Genomic DNA, 26334 nt, shown 5'->3' with positions numbered 1-26334 from the left:
TTTCCCCTTTGCTGTTTAAGGGAATTACTGATAGCAGTTTGGGAAGGACCTATAGGGACGTCCTGTTTCAAGGGCAGAGATGAGGGCATTTAAGTTGATGTTGAAAAACTTCCCTTGGTCCGTAGAGGAAAGTCTGTTTTCCAATGTCCCAGTTGATTACTTCTGAGACGTCAGTCACTGGGCCAGCGTTTTAATGATGGACCCGTAGGAAGGTGTGGTGTGGGGTCCCCGGGTGTTATTTTAGGTGACTGACCACGGAGCTGTTGTAGCTGTAAAGCTAATAGTTTGGTGAACTTTTGTTTACGATCTTGTATCTTTAGATTTTTATTTGCCTTTGCAACACATTTTTTAATGGAGCTATTTTGGAATGTTGAAGCCTTTTGGAAGCTTCCGTATACCAATAAAAATAGATATCTCATTCAGTTTGTTTGAGTCGAGAACCGTTGTTTTCAAGTGTACTTTTTAAATGAGTGATCATGTCTAATTAGAACATTCCCTATCATGGCCGTTGTAATTCTAGGTTGTTTTTAGCAAGATTTTTGCTATTTACATAGATAACTACAGCTTCTTTGACTTAAAATAAGCAGGGGTGCTGGAAGGTGGTGTGCTCAACTTTTTGAAATGTAAGGATCCCGTTTTTATTATCTATCTATCTATCTATCTATCTATCTATCTATCTATCTATCTATCCATCCATCCTAATTAAGCCTACTCTCAAAACCAAGCTATGTAATACCTAAAAGGGGTGTGCCACTGGGTTGGGAATTGTGTGATGTTTGACAGTGCACCTCATTGCACAGTAATTTTCCTGAGGTAGGCAGATGACATAGTGTCAATCTAACTCATTCTGTGACCAGCCTGTCCTAACACGGGAGTCTCTGGGTTAGGTGGTTTGTGCTCTAACAACTTTTCAATGCTCAACCCAGTGCCCACCCATGTTTGTGGTTTTTTGGCTTTCAAGATTCCCATTAGCAATAGCTAATGTTAGGTATAGTCGAGGATACCAAGCTGTTACCCACACAACACAAGACAAACAAATGTGCACCTAAACACATGAGCAGTAGCTCTGAGATGTCCCTGTTGCCTGGCCAATAGAAGTTTCTGTGATTACCACTGGCAATTCCTGACATGAAACTGGGGACGAGAGAAATGACTGAACCAGCAGACACCAAAGAATAGGGACTGTGCACTGAAACCAAAGAAATGGGGAACTGTACCTGCCACCAGCAGTTCCCAGCATTTAATCTGGGGACAGAACCAAGAGCTAGGGTTTTCCAATTAAATGGGAACTGTGGCTTGAACTAAGGGCTAGGGACTTGGGTTCTGGGTTGTACTGTCATCTGCTAGTTCAAGCTGACCTGCCCTGGATTGGAAATCCAATTAGATCTGGAGCTCCACACAAAGAGAGTGGAGTTTGAAATCAAGAGGGACTTGCTTACTCATAGCCTTTGGAAATGGTGAGGGAGACATAGAACTTAAAAGGACTCAGGGGTACCATGCTTACATTTCTCCTCGTCCTTAACGCCATCGGACGTCTCCTTCCATTCTACTGATGCCACCAAATCTGTTACAAACCGAAATTCAACTGACTGCATTTAAAGATATAATTGGCTTTATTTAGTGATTGATGAATCGGACAGCATTTCATTTTAGCAGACAGAAGCTTTGAGAAGCTGTATAAAATGGAAGACTTCTATAGGCCAAAGAAGGTGGGGCAGGAGGTTATTCTAGCAGAGCAGATTTTTTCAGGCAAAGTCACCTTCCTTTGGGGGTGGCGGGGGGAAGCAGGGGTCTGTCAGCACAACCAATAGCACCGACCAGGTAATTCCAGATTGACTGGTTAAGGGTTGCATTTCTGGGAGAAGCTGAAACTGCAATCTGGTGAAGTATTAAGTCTTGGTTTGCTGATGGCGGGCTTTACATAAGTGACTCCATTTGGGGCATGTTGTTTCTTTTCTTAACAGTGATAACAAGCAGTTACACATGTTAGTCTGTAGGAAAGGACTCAGCTTACCACTGAAGGAAGCTCAGCTGTTGTTTTAACACCACCTTCTTTTGCTCCCTCCCTTTGCTTTGACCATGGTCTCCACTCCCACATCCCTCCGGGAGAACATGCCCATTTTAATTCAGGAGTCTCTTGCTGCATGTCTGACAACAAGCTCCCTTGATTGGCCTTGTGTGCCAGTCTTGAATGGGCATGGATAGCATGGTATGCTTCTGTGAAAGCTCTTGTAACTGGATCTTAAAGCAAAGAGAGTATAAGTGGAGTTTTATCAGAGATATCTAAAGAGTGCTCAATTCTCTAAGGAGCATTAGAGAAATGCACAAGTGTAACTTGGACCAGGTCCCTTACTGTAACTGGGCAGATTCCTGGACTTACGATCCTGGATTTATGAAGACTCTTAAGCAGCTGGAGTCATTTCAACATACTGTTTGCTTAACTCTGTCAAGGATTATTGCTCAATTTTAGAATTCATGTGGGTGCTATTAATCATGACAATAATAAACACGGGATTATGGTGATGGTGATGATGCTATTGATGTTGACTAGTGTTCATTATATACCAAATAATGCAAAGCACTTTACTTATATTCTTCCGGGGTTGAGATTTGCAAAGTGAGAGAATGGGCGTTGAAATAGTGGAAAGGAACGGTGGCCTTAAAGCCAGGAGCCCTAGGATTTCTCCTCCTAATTTTAGTATTTACTAACTAGTGAACTTGTTCAAGTATGTTAACTTTTCTGGGACACTTTACCTGTAAAATGGAGGTATAAATACCCACATTAAGGAGTCATTGAGGATTACATTAGCTCACGACTGTTGAAAGGGCTTTTTTAGCAGAGTCAGTGCATAATAATTAATCATTACTTGTTGAGTTGAATCGTAGATGATAGCAGAAATGCAACTGGAGGAGAAATAATTAGACATGGAGATGAATCAAGACAGTTTAGGGCAGGCAATGGGCTATTCTCCCACTGTAAGTCATTTACAGGTGATATTTTGTCACTATCAATTTCATTTTCCATCCGTTTTCAAAGGTACAAGCCATAGAGGGGACCTCACTGAAATAGTTCAGGATCAGAGAATTATAACAAATACTAAGCTCTTTGCTAATGAAAGGCTAGAGTATTAGAGAGAAGATTCAGGAGGAATAGGGTTCTCACTGGGTCTAGTAGGCAGTTTCCTTGCAACCGCCCTGCCACCAGTGCGCCAGCTTTCCCAACCCCCAGGTGTTCATATTTCTTCCAGCAGCAGACTGCAGGCAAGTGGCCCCCTAGGACCTGCAAAGCTCAAATCAGAATTCTAATCAATAAAGCGCAGGCTTCAAAATGACTTATTCTCATTACAATGTATGAAATGATCCGTAAATACGTATTTTAACATTATAGAGTTTAAATATTATTACACATCTTACTTGATGTCAGATTTTGTTAAATGCGTGCCGTTATCTCAATTTACAAAGGTCAGCCGGGTGGCAATGCAGAATAGAACTAGATAGATTCAAAAATGTTCTTACCAGTACATCTGTGACTCAGATAACCCTGTCTTTTTCAAAGAGCTTTGAGCTTTTTTTTTTCCCCCTTTCCAATGAGACTTTAATGAGTATCATGTGGATAAACTCTTTGCAGAGGTTTGAAAAGATCCAGAGACACATTGTGGTAGGAACAAGCGAACGATTTTGGATGAAATCATAAGCCATTTGAATACCTGCTCATCCCTCTAGTTGTGTCAGAACCTTTTGGCTTCATTTTGCCCCCACAGGAATGCTTTCATCTCCATGGCTAGGTAAATAGAATGTTCGTGTAGTTGCTTGATTGCTATTCATGCCAGCACAGAGTAGCGTACAGTGACCTACTTCCAGCAACATCCACAGAAAGTGTCACTGCTTTCCATCAAGCCGGCTTTAAAGAGCCACCCTCTGCTTTCTGTAGCTCCTGCCCACACCTGCCCCTGCAGACAACATACTATGGACCATCGAGGGTCCTCATTTCTTTCCCTTACAGCACTTCTGCTTTCCCTGTTGGTTCATTTTAGCCCATCTTAAACCTCTTCTGGAAAAAGAGAAGTGGTAGCTTTAGAGGATGTTAACATCTCTGATTTTTAGAGTACCGCTCTAAAAAGGGATATGGGAGGGGGGTGCAGAGAGAAATCAGGCGAAGTTTTCTTCTTCTTCTTCTTCTTTTTTTTAATCTAGACTACCCTGTCTGCATAAACATAATTGATCACAGGTAAATAACTCATTGGAAACCATTTGGCGGTATCTATGTGTGGATGATTCTTTTTTTATTGGGGACCACTGATGGGCGTTTCCATAGGTCACTATTCGGAGAGTCAATATATTCAATCCTTACTCTATAACTTGATAGGCTGGACTGAGTTGGAAGCATTCCAAATTCCAGGGGGAAAGTCTGACTGGAAAAACTTCCACAGAGATTTTTATCCAGTTGGCAGCAATACACTTAGCCTGCATCTGATTTGGGGTCTAAGTAGAGTCAAATGCCATGTGTGGTTTTGTGTCACTGAATACCGTGGTTAGAGTTGGGGAGTCCTTCGAGACCTTCTAGTCCAGTCATTTGAAGATAAAAGTGAGCTCCAGAGAGATTACAGGGCCTCATTCTCCCAGCTTCCCATCCCAGGCGCCCGTTCACCTGCCATTCCGTTTCTCATCGCTGGACCATTAATGCTTTAGGCTCTTTTGTTTTTGCTATTGAGAACAAATGTCACCGAGCAGGGGAAATAGAAATTCAATTATCCTTCTCCTGGTCACCAGTGGAAATTTCTACTCCAAATCTTGTCAAGTCAAGAAGTTTCTAGAAATGTCCTTGAAAACGGAACCTCCTGTGCTTCCTTTGGGTGAGAGGTTCTTGAAATTATGATCCATTTTGTTGTACAGCTTTTGCTCACATGGTTCTGTGGCCATTGCTCAAGCCTTTCTGGAGGCAGAGGAACAAGAATGAGATGGTAAGTGGCAGCAGGCAGTGAGCTGAATAGAGGAACCAGAATGAGAGTTCCTTTCCCAGCTGGACATCTTCACAAAAGGATTTCCTGGCTGTCCTGTCTCCTATTTTGTTGTTCATTTAGCCAGGTCTATGTAGGCACAAACTTCAGGCCAACCATCATGGTTGGCATCTGTGCTGGTTGAATTCAGGCCCAGCAGGGCACCTTATTTTATGTGGCTGTCACTCTGGGAGATAGGATTGTATCACTTGAGCTCTGCAGACCCAGCTGGTCCCTGCGGTGACAGGTGTAGAAGCCCAGCCAACTGAGCCCAAGGCACATTGTTTCTCTGGCCAGTCTCCTTCCCTCCCTTCTCTTGACTTTGTCCTTGCTCTCTGCATCCTTCTTCTTTGTCTGCTTTTCATCTGTCCCTTATCTTTCTTCACAGATGGCCAGGACATTAATGTGCTGCTGTCATTATGTTTATGGAACAAGTTGGGGTCTTTAGAGGCTGCCATTAAAGACTTGGGTCACGTTTGATACCAGGGTAAAGATTTGCAGGATAATTAGTGATCCTCTACTGTGATTAACCCTTGACTGAAGCGGGTTATTTTCTTACGAAGGTGGTGAAAGTTAATGTCACTGTTAATAGTTTCAGTTGGAAGACCATAATGAAGCCATGTGGGAAACTAGACCTACCATCAATATCTTTCAAAATCTAAAATTAGAATTGGGGGAAAAGGAAAGTAAAACAGAATTGAAGAAAAGGGGGTAATTCTATCACAGGCCTGTCTCCTTGGTGGACAAGATCCGTTTGTGATTCTTAGTTTTGGACAGTTGGCTGATCACTATTAAATTTCTGAGCTTAATCCTCATCCCACAAGCTCAGAATGGCAGCTGAGATAGCATCGGGTGGAGGGGTGGCTATGTTCTATTTTTAGAGATGTTCCACTTCCCTTGTACTTCTTTCGTAAACAGGCCGTTTGTTCACATTTAATAGAATTGAAAAGCAACCAAGCAAACCTAATAACCCATAGACACCCTGCGCCCCCTCCCCCCCAAGAGCAGGAAATTTTGTGGTAGTGCATTTTGTCTTCCAATTAATCCAGTTCTTTTCTGACTCTTCTCTGGGGAATCCCCTCAGAAGCCATTTTAGATTTGGGTTAGAGGGTTTTTAGGATTAATAGCAAGTTTGAAAATCTGGATCTAGGCAAGGTGTCACCCTGGATGTTGGAAGACTGCAGGGCCACTTCACCAGGTGCCTTCAACGTGAGGCTAAGAATTGACATAGTAATGCTTCTTCCTAGCTTGAGCTCACCACCTGAGCCACCTGGTGACTCCTCAGTTGGATTCAGCTTGAAACTCAGCCTTGCCAGGAGTGAAAAAGGCTCGAAGTTATTCAGTGAATTAAAGGATCTTTGAGAATTTCCCCAGTTCCAATCCAAATTTGACTTTGCATTATTAAATTCTTTGAAAGAGGGAGTCATGGACCCGGTCTTCAGTGAAGTTGTCTTTTGAAAATATGCTGATCCTGACATAATGTGTTGTCTTAGCAGCTCATTTCGGGGCTTGTCAGCACCGGGGACTGCCTAAAGCAGGAGCAGGGCACTTGGATGGCATGTGCGAGTTGTACTGCCTGGAAAAGGTATTTTTGTAGCAAGCTTTGGGTGTCCTAAACTAACCCTACAAAACGACAGTGCTGCAAGCTCAAAGCACACACGCTAACATTAGAACAATGACAATGGCTAATTTAAACGTGATTTCATCTCATTCTCCTTCCCTCTGCCTTTCTGCATCCTAGATTATTTTCTAGCATGATTTCCCCTGCCCAAGTTGTGATCATCTAGGTTCTCTATTGTATGCAGAAGCTCTAGGGTTTCTGCTTTAGGAAGCACATATCTATACCAGCATGAATGAGAACCTTTCTCACCAGCATGAGGTCTGATATGAAGATGGGCCTGGCTTTCAAAAACTGTGATCAAGTCATTCCAAACCTGTCTACTGTGTACTTAGAGGGAAATGAGAGGTGGGATACAGAGTTAAGACTTAAGAGAAGATTTGACATTATTTGGAATATTGAAATTATGACCTTTCTAGGTGGTCATGTGAGGCACAACCTTTTGGAATTAAAATTGTGGATTGTCAAAATCACAGAAGTATCTCGAAATTCGTCTACACAGCTCCACCATATACAGATGAGCAAACTCAAAGCTAAGCAGCTCACTGAGGTTCTAGTTCAGAATTTTGATCAATTCAGAATACAGGGTCAGAGTCCCAGCGACACTGATTGAGTCTGGTCTGTTTGCTACTCTCTGTCTGAGTCTTTTTTTTATCTTTCTCAGTCATGGCTTCATTCGCTTCTCTGCTTAATAAAACCGTGGGTGATTCTCCCTTAACACTGAACCCCTTAAACTGACATTCACAGCTTCCACAGTTGACATCAATCTGAATTTTTAGCTTCAGTCCGTGACGCCTCCGTTTCATACCCTCCAGCCTGCAGCATAACCAGACCTCCCTCAGTTTTGTAAACACGCATTATGCTGCTGTTCCTTTGTGTACACCATTCTCTTCATCCAGAATTGCTCCCCAACGTTTCTTCCCATTTTATCCCTTCCCATGGATTTATGGCCAGCCAAGTTCCACCCTCTCATTCAGCATCGCGGTTACTATTTAGAGGACGTATTCATAACCCTGTCTTCAGTTTCTTACTAGATCAAAAGCTCCTTGAGGGTAGGTGTCATGCATCACAGTTGGCTAACTATGGCAGATAGGGTGTGCTCCAACAATATTTGTTGTGTACAAGAATAAATAACATCCTAGTTTCTGTATATTCCAGGCAATTCCAGAATTCTGGGAGGTGCTGAGATATGTATAGGGGAAGAATGGACGCTCTAAAAGTCAGGGCACCCTTTGTCTCCTGGAGACCTGAGCCCCAAGTGTGATGATGACTTCGGTGCTCATGCCACCTGTGGTATCTTGAGATGACTGTGTAGCACCTATTGGCAGTTGTTTTTTCAGAACATTGTAGCAAAGGCTCTGTGTGAGCCTGGACCGCAGCCCTCAGGAGGTCTTGGACTAGAGTAAATATTTTATCGCCTTCCCGGTTTGCTCCTTGGAAGTCTCAGGGCAGGCTTGCGTTGGTAAAGCAATTTCTGAGCATGTCCTCTTCTTGAGCTATTCTGCTGACATTCAGACCAACGTGATTGCATTGACGTTCCAAGCTCCCATCTCAGCCCTCTCGGCAATGCAATTCACAAGACATTTATTATTGTGTCCTGTGTGGTTTTTCATTGTTTGACCTAGGCCAGGGATAGCGTAAGTAAATAAGTTCCTAGTTTAGCATTTTAGCTCTTCCAGGTCAGGTCCTGCCAGGAGAGGGAAAAAAAGCCATGGAGGAAGCCACCCTTTCTTAATTTTCTTGAGTCTAAACAACGACAGTGACCTCACTGGTAGGCTCTCCTTCCTTTACCCTTTGTCCTCTGTGATGAGTCTGTTCTGAGCAGAAGCAAGATGTCCCCATCCATTGGGATGGGCATGAATAACGCCCAATAAGTTCAGAGGGCTGGCCTGGAACCAAGGCCGGAGATGCTGTGCTCTCAGCCCACCTCCCCATGGAGCACTTGGTCAGTACCCTCACTGTACCTGTTCTTTCCTTGGTGCCATCACTCCTAGAACCCTTCCTCCTCAGAGAGGCTTGTACTGTCAATGAATATAGGGTTTCTCTAGGGGCTGATAAAAAATGTTATGGAATTAGAGTGGTGATGGTTGCACAACTTTAAAAACCACTGAATTGTATACTTTGAAAGGGTTAATTTTTTTGGTATATAAATTGTAGCCCCATTTAAAAAAATGCCATGTGATACTAAATACTAAAAAACACACACAAAACAACAACAACAAAAAACAAACAAACAAACAAACACCAGGCAATAAAAAGCCATGCAATACTAAAACCCTATGCAAAAAATTAAAATACTGTACCACCAAACTCCTAAAAGCACATGGTCTTTCTTCTCAAAGGCTTGCTCCCTCTGTGTATCCAAGGTCAGGTGGTCTGGTATGTGTGTTGGGGTGGATGGTGTCCGCTAGAAGCTCATCTGTCTTGTTCTCTGCTCTCTGTCAGGCTAGCGTGACCTTGGTCTAGGTATTTAGTCGTCTTTGTTTCCACAGTTAAAACAGAGGTAATGAGGCTGACCTACTTGATGAGGATCTCCTGGGAAATAAAAATCTGGTTTGTGAAGCGCTTTCGAGCTATGAGGGGCTAGATTCCTTCTGACTCGTTATGGGGAGGTCTGAAGTGGCACCCACATGTATGGATAAGTCCCAGGCTGGGTTAGAGCAGGTGTGGGTGGGAGGCTGGACGTGTGCTGCTCTGGGTGATTCAATTATGCCGCGAGGTGCTCTTGTGATTTTTATGTCTATGGTGAGAAGGAGATGGAGTTTGGTTTCTACGGCAATGACAGGAAAGGGACTGGGTGGGAGGGTGTATTTCTCAGGAGGAATCTTCCGGGTGCTTTGATGTGAAGGCTTGATGAGTGGGGAGGAAGGTAAGTGCTGTCCAGGAGGGTTTGTGATTGGAGGGGACGTATGGTGTGGCTGAGCAGGTCTAAGTAGGCACCCTCGGAGTCACGCCCAAGGTTTTCTCTTCACCTGGACATCCGGGAGCTTCCTTGGAGGAAAGGTGTATCAAGACGCTTGTGTCGTGGCCTCACTCAGGCTGTGCTTGTGGAAACCCAGGACTGGGAGGCAGGGGATTCTCCATGCCCACACCCTGTGCCCACAGCAGCATCCTGGATGCGTGTAATAGTCACTTCTCAGAGCATGGACAGCTTACCAGCCCAGTGCCCATTGGGACGACTGAGTCCCCTGGGGATTAGGGAGAGGGGCTGTGGATGAAGGGGGACTCTGATCACCTTGTTGACGCTCCTGCTGGGCCTCTTTCACATTTCCAGGTTTACTCTTCACCCTGGTCTGTAGGATGACATAGGGGATCCTATCGATGTCTTTTAGGCACTGGCTCATGCATGATCTGTGGCTCATCCAGATTCTTCTCACCGACCTATCCTGACAGGACCAGCCAACATTCTTCTTCCTCTTCGTCCTTCTCCTGCTCTTCATTCTCCTATTGATGCCTGAATGTCCTTTCCCCACGTATCTACCTGTTAAACAGAACCTCACTCACGGTTCAAGGTCCAAGACCAGGAGACCAATATCATCTTCTGAGGAGCTACTTTCCTTCCCTCTTCCACCTGCTACCCAGATGGGATTAGTCTTCCCGTCTTGAAACTTTGCCAGGAACGTGGTGTAACCCTTAGCCCGTTCATTCATGGTAGATTACTTTAGAGAACTTGTTGAGGGCCTCATTTACATTAGTATTTTCGTGCCTAGAGCAGTGTCTCGTGCCTAACACATACCCACTATGTGTCTGTTAAATTAATGAATAAATATATAAGTAAATAAAGCCCTCACACAAATAGTGAAAGATATTTATAAACTCCATAAATACTTAAAATTGCTATCCTTTTTGTGGTTGTGGTACTTGATGAGAATACTCTCTAAATGTGTCTTATTACATCTTTTTTATGTCTATGGAATTTTTTTTTTTTTTTTTTTTTTTGTCAAAGGTGATACATTTTGGGAGAAGAAGCAATGACTTTCAAAAATGAAGTTTTATAAAGCAAAACTCTACCAAAGTGTGTTCAGTATAACATCCGTTCCCTCAGCTAGTAACAATTGTTAAGGAAACTGATAGTTTGGGGGCCAGATGAAGTTCAGGGGAGGCTAGGTTAATCCGGTGTCTCTACTGTGGAATGTCTCAAGGCTGTGATATGATGTCACTTAGGAACGCATAACGGTGCACTTTTGCAACCGTACCATAGCATCTACAGTGTGAAGTGTATAGTAGGTTTGTGGGATTTTGTTATTAATTTGATGATCACAGTCCAGTGCCTCAATCTAGAGTCCTGAGAGCAGGTGAGTGCTTGTGTCTGGGATGAGTGCCCACTTCTTCACCACCCTCTCCACGTACACCACCTCTGCTCTGCAAAAATAAAGAGAAAAATTAGAGGAAATTAACACATTATTTTACCTGCCACAGCAAGTGGCAGACATCTCCACTGGGCTATGCAGCAAATGATTGTCTTTTTTGAAATAACCTGTCAGCCCCAGTTGTTCTGCAGTAACCTCCCGGGGCTGTTCCATAAGTGCCAGTTCTCTGACTAGTAATTACCAACTCTCTCCTTGGTGGAGTCACTGGTGTGTCTAGGAGTAATTGCTAGAGAACTCACACTTTCAAACAAGTACAAGAGGAAAACAACCTTGTATTTACCTCGAGGGGCGATGAGGGTATTCAAACTGTGCTGGGTAAAGGATGCTGCTGGTCATAGATATATGGGGAAGAACTTGAATTTTTACCTTGGTATTTTTCTCAATGGGTGAGAGGCTGACTCACTAGATTATGGTGCCAAGACCTATGGGGGATAATTCTCTTCTTCTCAGCGTCTCTTCCCTTCCTTGAGACTTGGAGCTGACCTAATGTAGTTGGAACTCTGTGTTGTTTTCAGCTGACTGGCTAATCAGGACCCAGGCCTAGGAGGAGATGAATAAGAAGATTCCGACTGGTACAGGAGGAATTCTGACCTGTGCCTTTGGTGTTTGTCCTCTAGAGATTTCAGGCAACACGGAGGACATCCCTCTGGTACGCTGGAGGCAGCAGTGGCTGGAGAATGGCACTTTGCTTTTTCATATCCATCACCAAGATGGTGCCCCAAGCCTCCTTGGACAAGACCCAACCGAAGAACCCCAGCATGAGTCAGCAGAGGAGGAGCTGCGGATCCTGCATATCTCAGTCATGGTAAGAGTAGCGTGGCCATAGCCTCTCAGGCCATAGCTTATATTACCTTGACCTTAAGAGTCTTGGTGCCATAGACATAGCTCTACAAGTCCCAATGCCATAATGATCATTGATCACGTTAACGAGTGAATTTTCCATTTATGGGAAATGCCTCCACCTGTGGTATAAGTAAAAGTTGCAGTTATTGCTATAGAACCACTAGCCAACTGTTCTCCTTAGGGACATGCCTAGATGTGGAGTAACTTACAAAGCATCAAGAATATCAGATGGAGGCAGTGGATTTTCTTAGAAAGGATTTAGTCACCTAGTAGGTCAGACTCTTGTAGTAGTTGCTCCGTAAATATTTGCTGAATGACTGGATTGCCAAGCTGTTTGCTGCTACCAAGCCCTCTTCTCTCTTCTCCCACCCAGGAGAAAGGCAGCATCCTGGCTTTCTCTCTTCTTACAATAAAGGTCATATTAATGGGTACTAGTCCCTCCCTCTAGCCCAGCTCAGAAACTTTACTATCAGCATCCCTTCCCCATTCAGAAATTATTAAAAAGATTAGAAGATTCTTCCTCAGAAAACTTTGAAGATTCTTCCTAAAATTCTAGAAACTTCTGTTTTAGAATCTCACTAGAAAGTAAGTGCTACAATGGCAGTCAGGGGTTTTCTTCTGTGGTGCTTTGTTCACTGATGTATCCTTAGCACTTATTGCTTAATTCACATAGTTAATGCTTAATACGTATTTGTGGAATAGATGAATGAATATCCTAGTGGAGATAGAAAATACTTGTTTCATTTGGTGTTTTATATATTCATATTATGTTGGTAAAAGCAAAACATTTGCTCCTCGCCTGAAGGCAGGTTGAGGCTTGACTGATTAAGCTTGAACCATGTGTATGGAGGGCATGGGCTATTTCATTATGAGGAAACTCAGCTGAGAACCAGTCTAGGTCCTGGTCTAATCTGTTACTCTGGTACCATCACTACATGCTGTTTAGTTTTGTGTAGCAGACTGAAGGAAACTGAGCACAGTTTAGATACATAAAAATTTCCGCTCTCTAAATATTTGGCATCAAGTGTCTCCCCATAAGATCTCTGATGAAATCTGAGAATGTCAGCCTTCCATTTCTTCCTCAGCCAGTATCCCCACAAATAACTGGCTTGATAGAGGACCTGCATATATACAGGCTACTTATTTAAAGTATATGGTCAAGAAAAGAGTTTTTGAGTAGCAAATGGTAAACCTCCGTGTTCAGCTATGCTGGAAGGCAGCCAGGTAAGTGAGATTGTTATGGTTCCCATTTACACATTAATTGAGGTTTATAACATGAGAGGTACAGTACCTGTACATCCTTAATCAAAGACCAGCGTTTCCTCTCTCAGAGAAGGTTGTCTTCTCAGTTTCCAGCGAGTGGTGAGATCAGGGTGATCAACCGGGTCAGCTGTGGCATTGACTGGGATGATGGATATCGAAGCCACATTGCCTTCAAAATTATGATCTGAGCTGATTGAAGAGAAGGGCATGATGATGGACTTCCCACCAGCCATCCACATCCTCCCGCCAATGTGGAAAGCAGTCCTAGTCATGGGTGGTTTTTCTTTTGTTTCTTTTAGTCCAAGACCACTTCAAAGAACCAATCTTTGTCATACCAAAGAAAAGCTTCAGGTGAAGAAAAGTGTGTAGAGAGTCCCAAGCGCTAATACTAGGTGTGATTCTGTCTGAAAGAAAGTCCTGAATACAAGATGTTCATACAGGCAATGTGTCAAAAGATGTGTGTAGTGGGGGGGCTGGGGGAGTAGTGTGAGGGTCCACGGAGAGACGTTGTAAAGCTTGTCCTCGTTGCTACATCTTATCTTGAGTGTAGCAAAGACCCCGCTGTCTAACCTCAGAATGAGGGACTCCAATAAGTTCTCTAGAGAAGTATATTTGTGCGTGCACGTACATGGTTGTGGGGATGGGTGGCAGTGAAGACAGAAATATGCTGATCAACGATGCCATCGAAAGTGAGGAGATAGGTTGTACCCTTAAAATAGAACAGCCCCTATGAGAAACCCCACATTATGAATGCTTTAATTTTCTTTCTTTTTTTTTTTTTTTAGACCCGCACCCCCTTCACCCCCCCACCCCACCCCCAGCTAGGGGTTAATGGACAATGTGCACTGAACTGGAAAGAGGACAAAAGTCTGCCTTAGACCGCTGTCTTAGATCTTTCCTTCATATGCTACTGGTTGCCCATGGCCGACCAACATTGACGTTCTGTTGCCCAAATAAAATGGGAAGTATTATTTCTTCAGCTTTATTTGAATTATATTTTTTTCAATGAAGCTGGAGGAGGCGGAGGTTAGAAGGGCAAAGGGTGAGGGTGAACATTCTCTGGCTTGGCCTCTTGGATATGCCCACATGTCCATGAAAATTTTGAGAAGTCCTTTGACTTCTGCAGGAGAATCGGGCCCCTGAGGCAAACTGAAATGTGAGTACTCCCTCCCATCCTCGTCAGAGAAGGTGGGGACAGTGACAGCTCCTGCAGCCCAGCTCGCTGTCTCACCTTCCTCCATTCCCGGTCCACACCACACACTCTCCTCACACACTACCTCTCCTTTCCTTAAGAATCTATTCTAAAACCAGTTTCAAAATCTGAAGTTGTGAATCTGCTGTCACCTTAGAAATCAAGCCTGAGGGTATCCTGTTTGAAGATGTGGTTCCTAAAGACTGTCATGGCTTCTTCTTAAGAGATTGGTAGACTTTATCTGATAGCTTTTTATACCATGTCTTTTGGAGGTAAAGTAGGCAGCCATTTGAGGCATCCAGAATGAGAGCATTGTTAAGTATAAGAAGATAGCAAAATCCTTTGACTAATAGCAGTGTTGGGCAGCGAAATGCACTTAAACAAAATCGCACTACCTAAACCCTGTTAGTTATGAAATAACAATAGCAGGGTGATTTTTCATGAACTATAATGATTGCTATTGATACAGTTTTAGTTTGCACCCAATTAGCATAATTCAAAAAAGAGAAAAGTGAAGGTGATTATCAAAACATGAATACACCTAACCTCTTCTCTCTTGTAAAGAAAATGTATCTTTAAAAGCTTAACTGATAATGCTAAGTATTTCCAATATGAGCAGAGGGAATTAATGGTTCTATGAAAACCTTGAAGTTTACGTTTCTCTCTTTTTGTATTTACACTTTTCTCATCCATCTTGCCTCAGTGCAGAGACCACTGTTTATTTTTGTATTTTGCATTTACCATGGTTTGTTTTAAACACAAAATATAAGCAATGAGAGAATGAGAAGCAAAGGGAAATCTTTTTTTGTATCTCTATAACCCTGGATGAATAAGAATCAGTCGGTCCTTTTTTTCCACCATGCCCAGTATAAATATACCATCAGCAAAATTCATGGGCTTTCATAAAACCAATACGGCAGCTGGGAACTTGGCAATTTAAAACTTCGAAAAACCTTTTGCTTTTCCTTTTTTACAATCACATCCTGAAATTTTTGAATTATTTTTTCCAAAACGGTCCCATTCTTCCTTGGGTAGACTAATTGGATTTTCCTCCAGAAATCTTATATCACTGCTTTGAGGGTCAAAAGATGTATTTTAACCTCCTGCATGATTCAGACTTGGCTGGAGATTTATTTCAAATTCTGTAAGATAATTGACATTTAAAGCTACAAAAGTACACAAGGATACTCTTTTGCAAACTTTTGAACAAGTAAAAGCAAAATCATCAAATGAAAATTAATGTGTGAGTTTAAACCAGAAATCAAGGAATTCTTCAGTAATAAGAAAATTGTTTTTTCCATAGAAGATCAGGTTTTAAAATGGCTTTCCATCAGATATTCAGACTTTGTGTGGATTTAAATTTCCATATTTCACTTTTGCTAATTTACCATATGATCTACATTTTCTTCTTAAAGTATATAAAGGAATTTAATGATGTATAAAGAATTTTAATGTATTATCTATATATTTCATCTTTGTAATTAAGGATGGCGGTGTTAATAGACTCCGTATGTGTATATAGGTTGGTTAAGTGCATTTTTCACAGAAAATAGCCTTTCAAAAGGCTCTATCAGTTTGATATATATTTTGTGGTGATAATTCCAACTGGTAGATGATATCGTTCATAGTTCAGCCTCCTCAGGCACAATTCACAACTGTGGAAAAAAGAAAACTCTTTGAGCATTTGTCTATCCCCCTGAGGGTGTGAATCGAGCCCATCGCTCAAGCGTGGGTGCTGCTCTGGCCCCCCCTGTGTAGAGCCCATTGCCCAGTAACCTCAGGCTCCGGTGGCCTTTGGCTGCTGGCTCCTAGGCTCCTTGTTTCTGGGAGCCCCAGGTGAGCCCGAGACATAGTTTTCTTTAGGGAGAACCAATGGAGAGAACAAGGTTCTCTTTTGTTCCTTGGACAAAAGAGACCACGTGTTCTATTGTAGAGTCCAGAATGCAAGAACCAGAAGGGACACTCTAGGGGACTTCCAGTTTGGGGAAGTAGCATTTGGGCCTGAGTTAAGTACAAAGCCCAGGGGACACATACAGGAACCTCCAAGATCGTGTTTCCAAGACTGCACACCACTTTGTGCCAAAGGACCCATCATGCTATCACTGTTCCGTGAGAGTTCAGTCCAGCTGCCTGAGTGCCATGTGTTACTTTGCGTGAACTGTCTTCATTTCACTCCTAAAGCCCAGCCATTTCCAGGGCAGAGAGGAGCAGTTCCACGCGGGGTCACCACTATGTGCCACCGAGACCATCAGGTACCTATTAAGTGTCCGTGGGCACAGGACAGAGGGCTAGAGACTTTTATCTGTCAGCACCTTTTGCCTCCGGAAACATCTGTTACAAGAATTCATTAGCAAATTCATTAATCGGGGTCACTTTTGCATCTTTATTGTCAATTGATATTATTTGTGTGGTTGTAACGGAGGCCCTCATTTATCGCAGCCAGTCCTTCTGATCTTTAAGAAACAAATGGAGGACTTTAGACGTGTCACGTGTTACCACAAAGGACAGAACTGGAGTAATAAATTGGAAGGTACCAAAAGACAGGTCCTGATTCAGTGCAAGGAACTTTTGTAGCCATTTAAGCCATCTGTCATGGGGCTGGGCTGACTTACTGGTCTTACTGCCCACCTTCCAGTCTTTATGATGTACTAGGCCTTCCATTAGGAAAACAGTGGGCAGGCCCTCAAGTAATCAATAAGAGCCCTCAAAACAAAACTCTCTTTGCTTTTGGGTGGTCTCTGAAGACTGACGTGCAAAAGACCAGCGATGTCAGGGTCTTTTGGGGGCTGCTCCACATGCCGTGGGAGGGTTTCGCTTGCACAGCTTCTCACCGGGCACCATGGTTTGGCTGTGCATCGTTTGCAGGTATATGTGAGTCCGTTAGCCATTCAGTTACTTGGCTGGTCCGTCTTGTTGCTGCCCTCAAGTATTCCTGTAGAGTGGGAGCTGGGGTGCAGTGGAAAGAAACACGGGTTTAGACGTGGAAGGCAGGCTTTGGATCCTGGTTTTACCACTTTAGGGACTTTGCTGACCTTTTTGGAGGCTTCATTACCTCATCTGTGAAATGGATGCATTGCTTTGGCTTTTCAGTTTTAAACAATGGAGACGCACTTGGGCCTTCTCTGTAACCGAGTTTGTTTGTTTTTTGTTTTTTAATTAAAGGTTATTGGGGTGACAATGGTTACCCCAAGTTACATAGATTTCAGGTGTACAATTCTGTAATTCATCATCTATATGTCACATAATAGAGTTTTACTATAGAAATTCATACAGGGGTAAGGGAGACAGCAATCCTCTGATATTAAAAAACAAACAAACAAAAAACAAAAAAGCCCAGAGCAGAATTTCATGAAGCCTGGAACTGGAGGGTGGTACAGGTTCCAAGCCACCTTGTCAGCCCCCAGTCTCAGCAGCGTGTGGCCTGACTCTTCCACACCTGTTTTTATTGGTCATGTTGCTGTGGGTTAGTTCCTTTGTCCAGTCTGCTCTGTAAATCCCCCCCACCCCATTTCAGTGCTTTGGTACGTTTGCACTTTCCATTTGCTTATCGAGTCATCTCACTTGGGTTTCCTCCTGACTTCTGTCAGTCTTACAATGTTTATAACTTTGTTCCTACAGCTGTCAGATGCCCTGCTCCCCCTGCGCCCCCACCCCACCACACTTCCTTATTCTTCCTCCTTAGGGACAGAAGCAGATGGCTCTACCTTAGCTGCCACAGTTGCTGTTTGTTCAGAGCTTTTCCTGTCAAGTTATCTCATAGGTAGATGTCATCCCAACCTCCTGTGGGCTATGGTTCTGAGGAGGCTGCCTTCTGTGGCACAGAAAATGACCACTTCCTACTCCTGGCACAGTTAGAAACTACTTCCTTTAGTAGAGGCCAAGAAGCCATGATTGCGTGACTTACTTGGTCAGTACAAGGGGACTCCCGCCACCTGCCTTGTAGAAATTTAGGAGGCTCGAAAGATATCATCATCATCATCTCATTTGGTACTTACTATGTGCCAGACACTACTCTAACAAGTACTTTCAGTATCTATTAGCTTATTTTTTATTTTCATCGCAGCACCACGAGGTATGGTTCGTTATTGCCTCATTTTACCGAGGAAGGGACTGAGGGCCAGCTATGCTAAATAACTTACCTAAAGTTAAATGACGACTAGGTTGCAGAGCCAGGATTTGAATAGAGGCAGTTGGCGGAGTCTAGACTCTGTTCTCTCAGAAGCACCCAGCTCAGATCCTGACCTGTAGGGATGCCCAGTATATATTTATTACATGTCCTCTTGCCAGCTTTTGTTGTTTTGTTGACTTCTGTCTGCCAAGACTCATCTGACACTTTTCCCCATTTCTACCTCAAACCTAATAGTTCTATGAGCAATAGGACCCACAACCAAGGTGGAACGCAGATATTTCTTTCTGGAGCTACCCCAGGCAGCTAACCCCAAAAGCTCATATTCTGTTCAGCTCAGCTAAACCCACCTGCTAACCTTGGCTTCAGCCATGGCACCTCACAGCTGGCAGTGGGTTTATTGGCAGGGAAGGGAAGAGGGTAGTTGGGGACTTCCAACTCTACAATTGTGAAAGTCATGTAGCAATAAACTTAGGCTTCTTCATACACCTATTTTTACACTTTGGGAGTAAATTTTTAGAAACGAAAAAAGCATTTTAAACATATTATTGACTTATTGACCTAAAAGAATCATTGACTCGTTTATTCATTTAGATACCGATTTTTTTCACTTAACAATATCTGTCAGGCTTCAAGTACTTTTTTTTTTTTTTAGCTTCTAAAGCGATAGACAATTAATAATACTAGATTCTGCTTTCAAAGAACATTTAATCATATTATTAATACTTACCCTTTGAAGATGGCCTTTGGCAGAACTTAGAGCGAGGTGGGGTATACTGTCTTCTCCCTCCTTTTCCATTCTTTACATGGTCTTCACAAGTCTGTTCTTCTCTTTCTTGAAGCTCACAGAGGCCTTAAGTTACCCCCATTTTTTCCAGACTGCGAGGAAAACAGATGTAATATTCTGTTCAACAATTTAACGTGCTTGCTATAGAAGCCAACACTTTACTTTTAAGTACTTAGTTCCCCAAGTCCCTGAAGACCCTTTGGAAAGTAGGAGTCATAATTGCTGCAGGATTTAAATCAGTATTAAGAACTGGTGAGGGTCATAGTAGTGAAGCTGTCACTTCTCTCACTGTGTCCCAGGCAATGGGTGAGATTGTTTTCATGCCTCATATCCATCCGTTCCCGTAGCAACTTGGTGAACTTAGATAGGAGTCCCCCCACTTTTCAGATGTGCAACTCTGAGACCCAGAGAAAGCAAATCAGAGAAGCCAGGCCACACAGGTGGAGCCAGGCAAGTGTATCTGACTTCAGACTTCAGTGTTCTGGAAGACTCTGCTGCTTGGCAGCAACAGGGTCGGCTGGTTTCTCCAGTGCTTTGGGCCGTGGAATCGCTTTGCTTCTTTTAGCTAGAGCAGCAGAAACCCTGCACTAGATGAAGATCGGGACACCACATAGACAGCTGGGCCAGATGTTATCATGGAGGAGTCTCTGAGACACTTCCAAAGGTGAAGAGCTGGGTTGGGCAACATGATCCAGCATTGCAAAGAAGCCTGGGGTGGCTCTGAGCAGAGGTCATTGAGAAGTCACTGAGGACTACAGGTCTATTGTGTTGAAGTTTAGTGAGGTGGTTTATAGCAAGGGCTTTGCTGCCAGAAAGACCCACTTAAATCCTAGTTCTACACTTACTCGATTTTCTAGTGACTTTGGCCTCATTGCTTAATCTCTCTTAACTCACTGTCCTCATCTATAAAATGGGAATAATAATAGATTCTACTTCACAGGCTGTTTTGATGATTAAGGGAGGTGATTTTTAATAAGCACTTCCTACAATGCCCGGCCCAGGGAAGTGCCTAGTAAATATTAACCAGGTAAACTCTCGGGGTGTCATGTAAGCTGCCCGTAACAGTTCTGTATGCAGTGTGTTACACAGGGGCCCACGGACCTTAGGGAGGCAGGAAAGCAGCTGGGATCATAGCAACCTCTTGGAGGCGTCCTAGAAGAGTTGTGCTCAGGGAAAAGACCAAAGCAATTAGGGGCATCAGGGCAACAGAACGAGCCCATCACGAAGCTGGGATGTGGTCATGTACACCCAGGGCATCGTGACGCCACTGATGTTTCACTGTTTATAGGGTTTCCTGGCAGCTGGCTACATTGTGGTTTAGGATAATAATCCCAGCTTCCCTGGAAGAACTTCACTAATTTATTTATTTTTATCAAGTCAAATGATGTCATTATGGGAATTCCTTTCCTGCTCAGGTATCCACACACACACACATTGTTATTACATTCACAATAGGGAAAAGAAGGCATAGAATGAATGGTAGGTGATGTTCGTGGCCATTATTGGTGGAAACACTCAGATTCTTACTCGTAATGCCATTCTTTCCTCTAGGTCACGCTGTCTCCCCCTCGCCTTCTGCCCCTCTCTAAAGCTTTGGGATTCTCTCAAAGACCTGGTGTTGGTCTTTAAGTACAACCTCAAAGCCACACCTATGGGCTTTGGCTGGAGACAGACTAGATTTGGGTACAGTAGATGTAGTCAGCTCTATATGCCCACAGGGAGAACACTAGCATGGATAATTACAGGAAATTAGACCGGGGCTCTGTAAAAGGCCACATGGTAAACATTTTCAGCTTTGTAAGCCATAGGAGCTCTATTGCAACTACCCAACTCTTGCCATTGCAGTGCCAAAGCAACCGTACACAATATGTAAGTGAATGGCTGTGGCTGTGTTCCAGTAAAACTTTATAAATACAGGCAGTGGGCCATATTTGGCCTAGAGGCCATAGTGGGTTGACTCTAATCTCGTACTTTCTCATTTTGTCTACAGAGCCAAGAAATTAAAATCCAACAACTTGGTAGTGACGATAGTATCCTATTTGCAGTATAAAGATAATACTTTGCCAGTTTTCATCCGAGTCCCATAGGTTGGTTATAATTGTCACAAAGATTGTCCTTGCTATACCAAGTTCAAGGCATATGGCATTCACCAATTCAGGTGACATGCAAGCACATTCGCCTCTCCTGAGAGGTACTAAAGGGTTTAGAGAAGACCAAAGTTGATGAAAACAAAAATATGCTTAGACTTGACAAGAGAAGTATAAACAAGATACGAATAACAAATACGCTATTTTTTTCTTCTCTGGGATCCTGATGGCTCTTGCTTGGTTTCAACTGTGACACACACAGTAGACTTCTATGAAAAACCTAGATATTTTAGAACAGCCCCTTATAGCGAAATCCCTCATAGACGTGTACTTGCACGCATGGGAGTAGAATCATGCTTCCAGACACGCCATGATAAAGTTGGCTTGTGTGGGACTGATAACGTGAGGACTTTTGGAGTTAGTGGCAGCTCTCTGCCTTGTGGATGAGGCTGAGTGTGGACAAAGCCATTTTAAGGTCTTGCCTCATAAAATCAGCTGTGACATTTCTGCTAAAGTTTATTCAGAGTCTTGCCCACAAGAGAGGCTGATGTCAGTAGCCCTCCTCCAGGTTACGTAGAGGTCTCCCTGGTGCAGCTGGGGAGGTCAGGAGCTTCTCGATGCTGCTGCCTTGCTATTTATGATTCTCTTGATCCCTCCGTCATGACCACTGACGCCCTGGAATAGCAATAGAGATGAGTCAAGTAGCCTCCTAACTCGGAATGAATCAGACTCTCAGCTTACTGATATAGTGGACTAAGGCTGACAGCGGTGCGTGTTTCATGGAGCGGTATCTCGGACCCTCTGGGCTCTGGCTCCCAATCGCAAAGTTTGTGTACGGTGAACTTAGAATGAATTCTTGTGGGGCCGTAAAGAAGACAGGGCCATACGAGGTCCCTCAGGGAGATCTAACACCAAATGTTTATTGGAGGATTCGACCTTTTGTTTCTTCTCTTCCTGTATCTTGTCTACGGAAAGTCATGAAAGGCTCTGGGACTAAAACACAAGTAAGCATTTATGAGTGAACATGTCAGAATTTGACATTTGTGGGCCTTCGAGACAGTATTAAAAAGTGAGGTAAGCTACCACACGGAACAAACTCAGAAGGGGCTCTGCATCCCCAGGGATGTTACAGCACCCTCTTTTTTTCTTCCCTGAATGTCACGGCGTATATACGTCCAAGCCACCACGTCCAGGATTTCAGCTGGCTGTGTCAGTCCCCAGCCCTCCGTACTCTGCTGATGGGAGCAATGAGCCTCAGCATCCAAGCCCCCCAGCCTTTCCAGGGCATGGCCACCTTCCTGGAACTCCACCTGGGGGTGGGATTGGACAGCACCAACATGGCCAGTCAGCCAGGGCTCTGCTCAGAGCTTCTACAGAAGAGAGCTGAGAAGCCAGCTGGCCTCGTCCAGACTATATTTTCTCTCCCTCTCCTCAGCGGTGATTAGAGCTGGGCTGAGGAGACGAGTGGCCTAATATTGGATAAAACCACTGAATTAGAAGTCAGAAGGCTTTCAGTAGGGTCCTTTCCCCATGAAATCTGTGAAACCGGAGACAAGTTCCTTTACCTTCCTGAGCCTCTGTTTTCTCATCTGTAAGTGAGTGTTGTCAACACTTTAGGCATTCCGTGTGTTTTTTGTTGTTGTTTTTTTTTGCCATATATTTAGACAATCCGTATTCGTATAATCTGAATATTTTTTATTTAAATTAACTGGCTTTTTCAGAAATTGAACTTATTTTAGTTGTATCTTGGAAGAAAATGCCCAGATTCATGGGTTTGATATTATACTTCATTATTTCAATAGAGGTTTGGAAAAACTACTGTTTTATAAAATACATAACACAATGCAAATGTCCCACACTTTCGTCAGTCATCTGCGTGCCACTGACCAGGAGCACCCTTATGGGCTGTGGCATCCATCCCTTGGGGATCCCAGCTAGGTGACCTTGCAAGATGCCTCCAGCTCTCACGCTGTGGGAATATGAAAGTGAAGGACTTATGAGGAACAGCAGCAGTCTCTGGTTAAAACTGACTTCAGTGCAATATCTGAAAAAACTTTACTCCATGTCCTGCAGCAACTCTGCTCTTCCCCCGCCCCGCATTTATGAACAGGAGAGGATGGTCTTTGGGGAAATGGTGCACTTGTGTGCCTATAGGGGGATGGATGGAAGCAGTTCTGTGCTGGGAGGGAGCTGTCACTTCTCACTGTGCTGATCCCTTGAAAAGCATTTGGTGGCTTTGGGCCCTTTCCCACAGCCCAGGGGGGCCTCTGTGCAGGCATCCTGGGATTTGCTAAAATGCTGACTCGGGGCCCCGTGTGCTCAGCCTGCTGTGTTCCGCACAGTCTCCCTAGCGTCTCCCTCGATGTGCCCTCCACTTTTATAGACAGGAAGTGCTCCAGAAGCTTTAGACGCAGTGACCCCCACACCATGTGAGGGAGTGCAGGTCATGGGAAAGGCCCTCAGACGGGTAAGAGGAAGTGTCCCACGGAACTCTGAAACCACCTCCGGAGGACTTGGGGTGCTCTAAGAAGAGGACGTTTATCCTCCTTTCTTAAATGACTTGGATGAAGCCAGAGGCAGAGTGACGCCTGCCACACACAGCCAAGCCAGTGCTTCTGCAGTCCTTCCGGTGTTGTAAGCTCTGTCCTCAGAACAACAGTCATATCTTAGTGGGAAGAGTCTGCTTTAGAAGGAACACTCCAGACAGCATGGTGAACTCCAACCTGCCAAATAACAATGCGGGGACTTACAGGGCACCTTTCAGTCTTCCCTTCCCATGGGCCCCACTGGCTCTAGGGCAACCTCCGCAGGAGGACGAGGACAAGTCAAAGCCATGTTTCCATCAGGAACAGGCCGTCCCCTCTGAGGCAGGGAGATTCAGCTGCCTTCCTCCTCCCTGCGTCCCTCCCCTCCGTGCCTCCTGTGAGTTCCTCTGCCTCTTTGATCAAGCGCAGATCTGACGTTCATTTTCACCTGATTTCATCTAATGAAAAAAGTTGGAGTGGGAAGTGGGCCATGTAACTATTCCTGCGTGATACCGTGAGCGCATTCAAAGGGCTGTTGCTGCATTCTGAAATTTCTACCAGCATCTGTGCTCACTGCTGTCTTACCCGGCTCGGTTCATTCCAGGTCAGTAGGGTTGCAGAGAAAGAGCAGTCAAAAGGAGAGAGACAGTTATTTCACTGGAAAGTTGTATTATTTGGGGACAGAAAGATTTCAGTCTTCCTGTTCATTCTTGTTGCCCAGGATCCGTCTCTCTGCACCCTCTGCTCACTGTCCCTGTACCCTCCATGGCCAGGCCATTGGCCTCTCGTGCCCTCTCTACCCCTTCATGTGCATATGGTTAAATCCTACCTACCTTTCAGGTCCCACCTCAAATGTCCCTACCTGGCCACCTGCCCCAACCTTTCAACCAGAGACCATGTCTCCGCCTTGGTTTCCCATGGCTGGGCCTGCGGGAAAGACATCCCTGAGGCTCTCTCAGGGCTGGTATCTATTTCCATCCAATGCACCAGTATTTTCATGAGTCTTTTCTTCCCTACTAGACTCTAGGCTCCTAAATGGCAGGATCTGGTCAGAGTCTGATTCATCTTTATATTTCTTACAGCTTTCCAGCCCAATGCTTCACACAAGAAACATCCCCAGTTGGTGTTTGCGAAATGGAAGCAATTTGTTTGTATTATGTTTTTTGTCACTTGGTCCTTACAGCTATCTCTGTCTCCAGCCAGAGCTTCTTTCACCCTAAGCTTCTGACTTACAGATCTGTCTGTCGGGGTGGCCCTCATGCATTTCCAACAACGGGTCAAACGAAATGCATTCTCTGTCTTTCCAACCACCCTCTCCACCTCTTGTTCTCCGCCTCATTTGGTGCAAGGACCACCCACGTGGTCACCCAGGCTTGACCCCCTTCACCCTCTCCCTCCTCATTCAGTCCAGCACCAAGCTCTGCTCAATTTATTTTCCAGGTGTCTCTAGAATCCTTCTTCTTTTGCTCTCCACTGCCACTGCCGATCCAAGCAACCATCACCTCTCACCAGACTGCTGTAAGGGCCCTCCTCCTGTTCGTGATGCCTTCTGTTGTCTTGTTCCCCCTCCAAACGTCCCATTTACTGCCACTAGGCTGCTCCTAGGAAAAACGCAGCTTGGACAACGTCATCTTCCTGGTGACAAGCCTTGAGTCGTTCCTTCCACGCTGAAGGGTAAACTCCAAGGTGTTAAACCTTGCCTGACCTGACCTTCACCTCCCGTCACTCCTTGCGCTCCACTCTGTTCTAGGCACGATGACCAGCTCAGTCATCTTCCTGCACGTCCCTTATTTTTTAGTACTTCTACGATTTCACTAATGCTGTGCCTGTGGCTTAAAATGCCTCTCAAGTCCTCTGAGTGGGGTTGCTTCTAATGACTTTAAAATTTACTCCATGACTCCTCCTAGGAAACGTCTCTGACCCCCCTTCCTAGTCTGGGTTGAGTGGTGCTGTGTAATCCTTGCTGCACTGTCCTGCCGTCATCCCCATCTGTACATGAGGCTGTGTCTCGCCTGTGTGTGAACTCCCTGCTGGGGGCGGGGGGAGACCGGGCATCTCTGCACCCTGGCAGAGGGGTCGGTCTTTGCCAGGAGGACAAAAGGGGACTCTAGGAACGAATGGACAACCCTGTGAGGAAGGCTGAGCAAGTCAGACAAAATAGGAAGCTGAGGCTGAAAGAGGTCGAAGGGCCGCATGACTAATATGTGACACTGTTGGGACTGGGAGCCAGCTGGTGAGTCAGTGCCCCTTCCTCTGTCCTGCAAGACTTTTGACCAAATGTTCTGTTCAGGTCTCCTCTCTGGTTGTTGTGGCTCCTTTCTGTCCACTAAATCTTCACTCTCTTCTTCCCTTCACATCTTCACAGGAAAGGGACCTTACGGAAGACTGTCACATACACCATAGCTGACTAGGTCACATATATATATATATAATATTTAATATATGATATATTTATATATATTTAATTGATACTGGGCCAAATCACTGTGAAAGATTTTCAGAGTGAGAACTTCAGTTTTGAGTGTT

General features: G+C 44.3%; 1 protein-coding gene across 2 annotated transcripts in view; it reads left to right on the top strand.

Moving 5' to 3' along the window:
* Nucleotides 1–26334, top strand: part of ASTN1 (astrotactin 1) — a 290620-nt gene that overhangs the window by 91221 nt on the left and 173065 nt on the right. For both annotated transcript variants that reach the window (XM_019728300.3, XM_019728222.3), the window contains exon 2: nucleotides 11603–11790. In XM_019728300.3, coding sequence (XP_019583859.3) covers nucleotides 11603–11790 — 188 coding nt within the window. The remainder of the gene's footprint in view (nucleotides 1–11602; nucleotides 11791–26334) is intronic.

Source organism: Rhinolophus sinicus, chromosome 11 (genome assembly GCF_057876585.1).
Source record: "Rhinolophus sinicus isolate RSI-liver-muscle chromosome 11, RSI-T2T, whole genome shotgun sequence".
Lineage (NCBI taxonomy): Eukaryota > Metazoa > Chordata > Mammalia > Chiroptera > Rhinolophidae > Rhinolophus > Rhinolophus sinicus.
The sequence above is the reverse complement of the archived record's forward strand: the minus strand, read 5'-3'. Positions and strand labels throughout refer to the sequence as shown.